This window comes from Poromitra crassiceps, assembly GCF_964638095.1.
Source record: "Poromitra crassiceps genome assembly, chromosome: 13".
NCBI lineage: Eukaryota > Metazoa > Chordata > Actinopteri > Beryciformes > Melamphaidae > Poromitra > Poromitra crassiceps.
In genome coordinates this window covers 23303557-23315782 of record NC_139644.1, presented here as the reverse complement: position 1 = coordinate 23315782, position 12226 = coordinate 23303557, and the positions used below count along the sequence as shown (strand labels likewise).

The following is a 12226-nucleotide window of genomic DNA, read 5'->3' as shown; positions in this document are numbered from 1 at the left end:
CATCGGCAATCGTTCACTGAAGGCAGAAGTCAATGAATGGAATGGCATGTGCGGACAGAACCATCCTTCATTGAACAAGAGACTGCTAAATGGATTGTTTCTGGCACTGAAGTTTTGAACAGTTGAACATCCCGCCCAGTTACCAACAGGATCAGTTCAACTGCATCAGAACCACCACACCTTCTCATTTTTGGTCCTGCACATGACTCTGGGAGAAGCTCCAATGGCCTGCAGCATAGGTATGTTGAAGAGTGCCTTTTTCTGGTCTGTGGCCCTTGTCTATTTGACTCACACAGGCAGAGTCAATGGAGACTGCTGGTTAATTGAGGGTGAAAAGGGCTATGTATGGCTCGCAATTTGTAGCCAAAACCAACCACCTTTTGAAGCCATCCCTCAGCATATCAACAGCACCATTGTGGACCTTCGTCTGAATGAAAACAAAATCAAAAGTATCCATTATTCTGCCCTTAGCCGCTTTGCCAACTTGACCTACCTGAACCTGACTAAGAACGAGATCTCCTACATAGAGGACGGGGCCTTTTCGGCCCAGTTCAACTTACAAGTCCTTCAGTTGGGCTTCAACAAGATGCGGAACCTGACAGAGGGGATCCTCAGGGGTTTAGGCAAGCTGCAGTACCTCTACCTCCAGGCCAATCTGATTGAGACTGTGACACCCAATGCCTTTTGGGAATGCCCCAACATTGAGAACATTGACCTCTCCATGAACCGACTCCAGCAGTTAGATGGGTCCACGTTTACCAGCTTGACTAAACTTACCACCTGTGAGCTGTACACTAACCCGTTCAACTGCTCCTGTGAATTGCTTGGTTTTGTCAAATGGCTCTCAGTTTTCCCGAACAGGACAAATGAACGGATGGTCTGTGACTCCCCGGCAGGTGTGTCTGGGTACAGTCTGCTGAGCCAGAATCCCAACAATCCAACATATCGAAATGCGCTTCACATGCTCTCCACTGTGTGTACAGATGACTATGTGACACCATACATTCCCTTGCCCCCGGAGCCTACCACCCCCCCGCCAGACTCGACTCCCTGTGGGCTGGAAGACTGTCCTTCAGGCACCGAACCAGACGACATCACCATCAGTACAACATACTATGATGTGGAGGTAAACCCTCTGATGAAACTGAAGCAAGTATCAAACACAGGCGCCACCATCACTGTTCAGATTCCCCATCCCTACAAGAAGATGTACATCCTGGTTCAGTACAACAACAGCTTCTTCACAGATATTCAAAACCTAAAAGATATGAAGGAGGATATTGAGCTGAAAAACCTGAAACCCCACACTGACTACACATACTGTGTTGCTTCTATACGCAATTCTCTTAGATACAACCATACATGTCTGACAATCACTACAGGCCCTTGGAATGGAAAGGAGAGAGATGTAAGCAATGCCACTGCTACCCACTACATAATGACAATTCTAGGCTGCCTCTTTAGCATGGTAATTGTTCTGGGGATGGTCTACTATTGCTTGCGAAAAAAGCGTCAGCAAGATGAAAAGCACAAAAGATCAAGTAGCCTGAAGAAAAACATAATGGAACTGAAGTATGGACAAGAACTGGAGGGCGGGACCATCTCTCGAATGTCACAGAAGCAAATGATGGGCGGGGAGAGCATGGCTCGCATGCCGTACTTGCCGTCCGGGAGTGAAATGGATCAGTACAAATTTCAAGAGATAAGCGACACTCCCAAAATGGTGAAAGGAAATTACATGGATGTGCGAAGTGTGGACCACCATGAGCGCAGAGAATGTGAGATGGCTATGCCTGGGAATAGCCAAGGGTCAGTGGCAGAGATTTCTACCATTGCAAAAGAGGTGGATAAAGTCAATCAGATCATTAACAACTGTATAGATGCTCTTAAGTCGGAATCCACCTCTTTTCAAGGGGTCAAATCTGGAGCTGTATCCACTGCGGAGCCGCAGCTGGTACTAATATCAGAACATCCGCAGAGTAACCTTTTGTCTCCAGGGTATAAGGACAGCTACCACCATTCTTTGCAGAGGCATCGTACCTCGGATGCCTCGCCTAAGAGGCCCAGCACTGCCACAGGAGGACCCATGCGAAGCCCCAGGCCTTATCGCTCTGAATCGAAGTACATAGAGAAAACGTCCCCGACAGGAGAGACCATCCTCACTGTAACACCTGCTGCTGCCATCCTGAGGGCTGAGGCGGACAAGATTCGTCAGTACAGTGACCACCGGCACTCGTACCCCGACGCCCAGATAGAGGAGCTCGAGGGACCCGGCGGCCACAAGTCCTCCATCCTGGAACCTCTCACTCACTCCCGCTCCAGAGACTTGGCATATTCTCAGCTGTCATCTCAGTACCACAATCTAAGCTACTCCTCCAGTCCTGAATACTACTGCAAACCCTCCCACAGCATCTGGGAGCGCTTCAAATTCCACCGCAAGCGGCACAAAGATGAGGAGTACATGGCCGCAGGTCATGCACTGCGTAAGAAAGTGCAGTTTGCAAAGGATGAGGACCTGCATGATATTTTAGACTACTGGAAAGGTGTATCAGCCCAACATAAATCTTAACCTCTTCAAGTGTTTTTAATGGACCACACGTTGCAGAAATGACACAAGAACCTCACGTGACAACAATGGATACTTCATATTGTAATCAACTACTCATTCATGTGTATCACATTCGATTTTGACTGTGAGGACAATGGGGTAAAGATCGTTTAAAATCATAGATTTGTCATATTATGTATAACATTCATGAGGAAAACTTTTATCTATTAAGGGGAAATATATTGCAAATTAAGAATATATATGTTGCAATGGATTATAGGTTTTTGGGTATCGCATGGCCAAGTCCTGTGCCAGTGGATTTGCTGTTGTGTACTTTGAGAAATACTATTATGAAGACGTGTCTACTGAAACCTCAATATTTTTTTCTTGAAGAACTATCAACCACACTCATTCAAAAGAAAATAACTTTTTTCTTCCTTGCATATACTTCATTCAACAAAAACTATGTACAGATATGGTTTATATATTTGCAATGTTTGCTGTATACTGTAAATGGAAAAGTATTATGTGAATGAATCAGGTTTATCAAATGGAGAGCTGTTCATTTAGATGATGCTTACTAAAATGCCATGTCCAATTTTAAACTTGTGAGAGTTTGTCATCTTACCTTCAGCGCCCATTTCTTTTTACTTTGTTTTGTTTTGCTTTTTGAAAGCTCATAAATATTATGACAAATGGATTTGGTTGTAAATGCCCCCAAACCACACTGCACAATATTAGGAGGAATCTGTTAGACCTCATGCAGGCGAGACGTTAAACCGCCTGCTGCTAGAAGGTCTCAACTTCATGAACCATCATTTTTGTATCTTTAGAACCAAAGTAGAAAAAGCTGAAATGTTTACAATGTTTCTGCATGGTTTGAGAATCTTATGAACAGTCAGCCAGATTCTTTTTTTCTTTTTACCAATTACTCAAAATACTGTCCAAACACTGAGAAAAGATAATATTCACATACAGTACAGTATATGGTATTGAAAGCCTTCTATTATATCCTAACATTTCAGCAGGTATTGGTACTCTCTCACCTGTTGTTTAGGTACAGAGAGAGCAGGAGAGTTTATCCTACAGCCCGATGGATGAATGTAACACATGTTTGATCTGTATATGGCAGCTTTTTATGTATTGTTTCAAGGAAATATTTATTTAATGCGATTGATGATGACACATTTTTTCTTGGCTTCAATATTTCCTCCAGTGTACTATATTGAATAAAATGTCTGATCCAATAAACACAGGACAGTAGATTGATCTTCACATGGGCCTTGTTGCTTGCTGAGATGTTTCTTTTTCCTTTTCCTTTTTTCTGCTAGGCTGTTATATATTTTTGTATATTATGAGGTACTTACCAGATGAATAACAACATGCTACAGTAAAATTTGAGAATGTGAAATTGAATCTTCTGACTTACTGGCTGTGAATTTGTATATCATATACAATATTTGAGTAAATATAAGACTTATATAATGCTTTCTTTGTAAGACGGTTGTGTAGCTCATTCCTAACAGGCTCATGATATGCTTCATAAGATAGTCATAAATGAGCAATCAATACTTATAACAACTCCATTAATCATTTAAAGAATTGTAATCATGCAACTTTAAATGTATTGGGCATGTAGGATATAGATAAGGTTAAGCAGTTAAGGTTCCCATAGTCTCGCTGGCCAGCCTCCTCTCCCTTCCGGGAGAGTCGTCTGGCTGCACGGAAACAGGCAACTGGGATAAGCCCTCCCCTGCTCTACAGCTGCTCCCCATTGGAGGCACTGTTTCAGTCACAGCCGGATGTCCGCTCCCCGCTTATTACAAGCTCTGTCATTGGCTCCGACCATGTCAATCAGAGCGGCTTCCGCTCCCTCCTCCCTGTGTGTCGCTGTAAATAGTGACCTGCCGCCTCAGTGAAAACACCAACGCTAACTAGCTAGCAAGCTAACGGCAGAAACCTACACGCTAGCTCGTTGCTACATGCTGAAAATGGCAAGTTGGATTGTTGGAAACTATTTTCCAAGGGCACTGCCGCCAAGCGCCGCCCATCGCAATCCCACAATGGAGACCTGCGCCGCCAGACTCATCTCACGGTAGGGAGGGGAGGCTGGCCAGCGAGACTAAGGTTCCCATTACTTATTCCTAGGGCTGCACAATTAGGCTATGGCAAAAATAATAACCCTATTTATTCTGCTAAATATTTTGATCATTATTAATCACGATTATTCGATTCACTTTCAGGATTAAAAAAAAAATGCACACTTTTTTAAGCGCAGTATTTCTCAAAGTATCAGTAACTATAACGCTTGTTTTCACTCTTAACCTTATCCTTATTCTGGTCCTTTTTTGTTTTTGTTTTACACAATTCAAATAATAAATATTCACCACTTCATTACTTTGGGTGCAGCTGCACCCTGCTATAAGGCAAACATTGAACAGCATCTTTTGCTCTCATCTGGTATCAAATAGGCCTATCTCTAAATCACAGGCAATGATCCACTTTCAGGAAGCAAAACTACGTTCAGACTTGAGAGAAGGCTTTTCCGCCCTAATGTCAGGCTGATTTTTCCAAAGATGGTGAATGTGAGGTTAAAGATTTCTCTGCTGACTTAATTGAAGCGCTTGATATGCCACATAGGGACTTTCAGGGGAATTGAAAATAGAACAAACGATTCAATTTACTTACTGTAGGCGATTTACATGATTATTAATCGTGGAAGCATCACATCGTGATATCCGATTATCAGCGATTAGGTCCTAATTGTGCAGCTCAATTGTTCCCTATTACACAAAATTGGAAAGTGGCTCCTGCTGAAGAGACATTTATGTTCAGCTGAGGAACAGAGATTGAAATCTGATAGGATGACCTGAAGGCAGGAGCAATTTGGAATCACCTCTATCATTAGCCTACTAGTCAATGTAGGCTGACAGGGGACAGGGGACACCTACATTAAGATGTGACTTTAAGTACAGGCTTTTTTTATTGGGAATTTCTTAGACCTTTTGATTTCTGATACGTTGCATCCATTTCTCATAAATGTGTCATGAGGTTATTAGTATTCATGAATGTGATATGAATCATGCCATGAGCCTGATATGAATGTGTTATGTAAGCACCTTGTAAAGTGTTCAATTTGGTTGTCTGACTTAATATTTCAACCGCCTTAAGATTTTGGGATGTGTGTACAAGTGTAAATTTCCTTTGTTTAATTTTCAATGTTGATACAGTTGCAAAATTTGTTGTCATTTTTATACATGCATTTGAGTATATTCTGAGAGCTGTCAGGTTTCTAGTTAATTTAGCCAGTTAGCAACATGTTTTTTATACTGCATATTGTAGCACTTATGTGTATAATACGAGATAGAAAACCTTTGGAAAGATGAACAGCTGTTCAAGTGCATCAAAACAAACAAGAGCACAAAAATGTTTTCTTTTCTTTCATTTTTCCCTTTTCTTAATACTATGTTATCTGCTTTCAGACAAAGTACTGTGAAATAAAGTTAAGGGTGCACCCATACACTCAGCATCTTTATTATGACTCTTCTCTGGTCTCACCCTGAAGCTACACCAGCATGTCGAGTTTCCATCAGGATAGCGTGAAGATCTACTTCCTGCACAGAGCAGAGCCCTGTACTACGAAACTAGTTTAACAGATCCGCGATAAGTCCCTTTGATCTGGTTTGACTGAACAGGATCAAAGCTATCTAGTTAACTGATACTACGACGCTGGTTTTTTACTAGGTAAGTGGACCTGGGATCTGCCTGTGCACGCGCACGTTTTTCGCTCGTGCACAGGCGCGCGTCCACGCGAAAGAGGTGCGCTGGCCAATCACATTATGAACAGCTGAGTTGATCCACGCCCACACCCATTTCCACACCCATTTCCTCGTTCCATGAAAGCCAGTGCATGATCAGAGTTTTAGCGGATATTTAATGTATCCGCGATTTAATGTCAGAATGAAAATCCGCGTTGGATAGTCTGCTGAAGGGCTGTCTAAAGCAGCAGCTTGTATTCACATCAGTCATTTGATTTAGGCTACTTTGATCAGCGATTTCTGTCTGATACAGCTGCATACATTAATACAGCAGTCTCAGTCTATACATTTCCACAATCTGTAAGCCTATTTAGACCATAGATTTAGAAACGCATGCTCAATGAATAATGATCTCTATCACTCATGTGTGTGGTTGCACTGATCGAATAATTCATATATAAAATAGCCTAGTATAAAGCCTAATAGCCTACTATAAAAGAGAAAACTGCTGAACTGAATTGAGACGATGCGGGCATATTATCATTGATAAAAACTAGCCTATTTTTGCTCATATATTGGCATACAGCCTACAGGACACATTTCCAGCTGAAAGATGCAAGAATAGCCTGCATATTTAGTATTGGGGCTATCCATATTTATCCCATATCTATATTATATGTATAGGCTTTTCTGGCATGTAGGAGAATATCACCCTCACTCCATTTGAGGGTCCATTCATGATATGCGCCGCGGTGATTAATAGTGATCATATTTCTCCACGCATCGTTGAGCTGTTAAGACATAAAGTGGTAAGTAGGCTTAATTTAATTATGTAGCCTACAGAGCCACAAATGTTTTTCTTGTTATATTCTCAGTTGACTGCAATCTATTTTTCATATGGCGATCTTATATGAATGGTGAGTGACTCCAGAGAGCCGATTATATGGGTCTGTCATGGATTTTGATCTTATCCTCTGAAGCTAACCTGGTCGCGACCAGGTTAGCTTTGCAGCGTCAGTTGCCATGGTGATTGAAAGTTAACTTGCTTTGTAGTACGGCTAAACCAGGTTTAAACTCAAACTTACTCGGATAAGGCATTAAACTAGCTTCGTAGTACAGGCCTCAGGCCACCTCCACCTACAGCAGTACACGAAGAGTGAATGGATTTTTTTTTCTAATCCCATCTGCTATTCTCCATACATTATGCAAATTAGGTAACATTATTCTAATACATTTGACATACATGAAAATATAATTTGTCACTTAAGTAAATTAAATGTTTTGACATGCTCTTGACCTGTATAAGCTTTCATGGCTATAACAAAATAATAACAATAACAACAACAATAAGGAGAAGAATAAGAATATTACCACTGATTGTATCATTTATGTTGGCAAAATCTGTACACCCATGCCTAATTTTGAATTATTAAGGGAAAAATCCACCCTTTAACCCTGTTCAACAACTTGAGCTGCCTAATGTCCCAATATTTCTCCTTGTTAATATGCAAATGTACACCTGAGCTCTAAGATCTATCAGATAATCTATTCTATAGGAGGAATCTGTGCTGTGAGTATGACGTTTCTATATTGTTCCTGGTTTATTGTGTTCACAACTATGAGTCTATACACAGAGACACCATGATGACATGTCCTGCATGCATACAGTAGCATGATGATGGGACGTAGTGATGGAACAGTGATGTAGGGCTACCTTGCATTTCTGAGCCTGTTTTGTTGTTTGGTGATGTGTTTTTCTTATTCCTGTGGATATGAACACATTTAGACAATGTGACATCATGGCAAGATATTTCCAATGCCGTTACAATGGTATCTGACAGCAGACAAAAGTCCCTCAGAATCAAAAAGCAAGAGCTTCTTTCTACAGCTGCCATTTTGTACTGAGGTTCATAAAAGGGAGAAAGCCTTCGTAGAAAGAGGCAGAGGCCACAGTCACCTTAATGGCCACAATACAGCCACAAGACATGTTGCATTTTGAGTAAGGGTCATGACCATGAATATTATTAATGTTTGTTTATTAACTGGCCCCTGGCCTACTGTCATTCTGGAAAAGTGGCCCCCGGGCAAAGCAAGTTGAGTATCCCTGGCCTAGACAGTTCTGCTGACTTCTACTGGTCCCTCCATCTCGTCTTGACCCAGGTGGTCTTGGGAGCATCAGCTGGTGCTGTGCAGAGCGGCTCGTGGGGGGGGTTGGGGGGAGGACTTGATCAATAATAATAATAATAATAATAATAATAATAATAATCTATCAATATAAAATTGAATGTGGACATTGTTTGTTTGTTTGTTTCAAGTTCTGTGTCCGGCCACAGTTATGCCGTTTTAAGTGCGATCAGGCTGAAACTTTAAGGGGGTGTAAAGGGCACCAGTGCGGGTGACCTGACAGAGCCAGATTTTTTAATTAGGCTAACTAGCTAATGATGTGATGTCATTAGTGATGTCATCAGTGATGATGTCAAAAGTGATGCCATAAGGGCGTGCACACACACACACACACACACACACACACACACACACACACACACACACACACACAAGGAGGCATTGTGACAAGACTGATCAGTGATGTCATAGGAGGGCACACACACAGTTGATGTCATCAGTGATATCATAATTGGGCAAACACACACACACACACACACACACACACACACATTGATGCAATAACATTTAGTGAGCAACACTATAGGGCAGGTGAGGCCAAGCAGCAGCCGAGCTACGCGTGGCCGAGCCTAGGCAGATGCCTAGTAATAATAATAGTAATAATAATAATAAATAAACAATAAGGCAGACTATGATTTGAGGCATGATTGACACTTTGCCTGTGATCGCACAACTCGCCGATCACAGACCAATAACAGGCCGCGCTGCGGTTCTGTCTGGCTCTGTACATGACAATGGCGCACACATGGCGACACCTTGCTTTTCCTTCATGACTGACTACATTGCTAGGGTATTTGCATTTTGAGGGCCTTACATAAAATAAATATCCTTATTTTTACCCCATTTGATTTCTGTAACATGTACATTTTCTATCTGGCTTCTTCAGAAATCAGGAGGATGTCATAGATGAGGATGAATTGGGTTGAGAGCCCTGGGAAGTGGGAAATGAGCTAGTGAAAGTTGCATTGACTGCATTTATACATAACAAAGGGAGGATGCAAATTGATGTTCCTCTTCACAAATCTACTCACCAATGTCCTTTTATTTGTTTGCTTCTAAGTTATTGAAGGACTACAAATATCCAATACCCAATATAAAGCTCCAACTTGACTCTGGTCATGTACAGCTCACAGCTGAAATGGAACAAGTCAGGTTCATCCTCTGGGGATGTGGAAAGGCATTTGGGGGGTCAAGGAAGCTGGTGTGGCTGGGGAGAAGGGGCCATAATGATAGGAAGGTCATAGAGAGTCGGGATTGGAGGTGTGGGTTGGGGGAATGGCTAGGGGGGTGTGGGTGGTGGGAAGGGCCGTCATGAGGGAAGGGGTGGGGCTAGGAGAAAGGGGGTGTAGCTAGGGATAGGAAGGTTGTAGAGAGTCGAGGTTCAAGGGGGGGGGGGGGTAGGGGAGTGGCTGGGGGATGTGGGTGGTTTAGGGGTAGGGCCATTTTCCATGTTGAAAATCATAAGCCGTGTTGTTGAGGTACCCCCAAACATTGCCTAAACTGGCTGAATGTCCACACCACTGCACCATGGCGTCAAGGTATCTCTGGACATACATGGATGTAGACTGCAACTTGACTTGTTGGCGGAGGCATACAACTGCAAGGTGGTTAATTCTATTCTAGTTATGAATAATATGAGTGAGGTGACTCAACCATATTATGAAATAAAACCCTCTTCACTGTCGGAAATATTGCTTTTTGTACATATCCACCCTGCCTGACATCCTCTCCACAAAGGTTAGTGATGGAAACCCTCTATCCCTGGATATGGTGCAGAGTGCATTAATCAGCTGTCAGCAGAGCATGAGTAAGACTCAGAGCAAGAGCTATGAGAATTGGAGAAAAAGAAACAGGGAAAGTTCTTCAAGTCTGGTCAAGTTCAATGCCTAATTGGATATGGGTGATCAACTACGAATGGACAGAGGATCTACAGTGGGCTTCAAAATGTGATCTGCACAGGCAAAGATCAAAGTTCAAATACCTGGTAGAGTATAAGATCTGGCTCATATTAAGCTTCTTTGGAGACCAGAGAAATGAACTAATAACAGAAGGGGGTGATATTAAAAGAAGATGCTGCATGGACAGCCAGGAGATGACTAGATGGGACAACAAATTTGCAATGCAAATATTTGAATATGAAGTTGGATTTGAAATATGACTTCATTTTGATATAAACAAATGGATTTCAGGTAACATTTTCACAGGGGGTTCACAAGCTAAAGAAGTGACGTGCTTACTACTGTAGCTTAAAAAAGGGAGGTGTTGAAGGCTGTAATGTAAGCACCGTCATGTTGATGGGCTGAAGCCCTTCACTCTATAGTTAAAGGAGATGTGATTTTGGAGAAAGATTGAGTCAACACGGTTCTTATTTCCCAGGTCTTCAAATACTGAGGGTTTGGTGGACGGTCCGGCGCACCAAAACCAAAGCATTTGATGACCTGGGAAAATGATAACCGTGTTGCCTCAATCTTTCTCCAAAATCACATGTAGTACCTTTCAAGGAGATTCATGCAGATGGATATTTGAGCCAGAAGAGCCAGGACCTGCTCATTAACATACGCCACTGCAGCTCGAGACTACGGCTCTACGGTGGTAACCAAGCAGAACAAGAGAATGATCCTTCAAATGAGCGCTGTTCAAAGGCAGGTCACAGAGACCACCAGTCAACATGACTAGCAGGGAGAAGAAGAAGAAGAAGAACTGCTCAGCACACATGTTGGAGCAGACTGGACCGCATGGCTCATTATGACATAAAAGCAAGAGCAAATCAAAGACTCTTCAGACACCAGAAGAAAAAAGATGTGTGCCCACACAGGTCACGTGACTTTTGTTCCAGGAATTGTGGCTTCTGGCGATAATGAGACTGTCTCCTCTCCACATCTTTGGTCCTGATTTCTCCCACCAAACAAAGACTCCTGTGATCATGGCAGAGTACAAGAGAGGAAGTTGGGGGAGGAGAGAAACTAAAAAAATAAATCAATGGCTCCATTCTTCTAGAAGATAAAAAGCTTTTAGGCGTTCATTATTTTTCCCCTGTAGCTTTATGAATTTGCTTACCAGTCATTTCAGAGGTGAGGTGAGGACATGCAAACACTTACAATAGGCTGGATCGCTTTTGCTTTCACCACTTTCAAAGCAACATGTTAATTATTTGTCCACATTAAAGACTGTGGGAATTTATTTGGACACGTAAGTTTTAAGTCACCTTCATTCTTAAGGAGTTTGAACAGTACACAAAAAATACGCTTTTTTATCTGCTTTTATAATTCATTGTAGTTAATAATACAGGTCTATTTTTGTTGATGTTTATAAATAATATAATGTTTGTTTACCAACTTCAAAACAAATAAAATGCTTTGCAGATTCATAAAGGGTGTTATATGGCAGCACTTATACTGCATATCAATAATTCATTCAATCCATTTGAGAATGAAAAATGTCTTCAATCAAATAAGCCAAAACATAAATAAAGCCAGTGGGGAGATAAGGGGCAGGAAATGTCACAATAACAAATTGAAGCGTTTAACAATGCAATGTGTTATTAATCAAGTAAGTCTATATTGCTTTGTTTATTGGTCTATCATTTTTCAACATAAAGAAAAATAAGAATAGGATGCGTGGAAGATAAAATGTTTGATAAAATGAACATTGTAAAAGTGCGTAATATCTGAGACCTGAGACCTCACCTGACCTTAGGGCTTTTCACACTACATTCTCTTAGCCCGGCCCCTTGGCT

The 12226-nt window shown here is 41.8% G+C and overlaps 1 protein-coding gene across 1 annotated transcript; it reads left to right on the top strand.

The window, feature by feature from the left end:
* Positions 1 to 202: 202 nt before the first annotated feature.
* On the top strand, positions 203 to 2569 carry elfn1a (extracellular leucine-rich repeat and fibronectin type III domain containing 1a; the record flags this gene model as incomplete). Its single annotated transcript, XM_083648879.1, has 1 exon — positions 203 to 2569. The coding sequence occupies one exon, from the start codon at positions 203 to 205 to the stop codon at positions 2567 to 2569; it is 2367 nt and encodes a 788-aa protein (XP_083505005.1).
* Positions 2570 to 12226: the final 9657 nt, after the last annotated feature.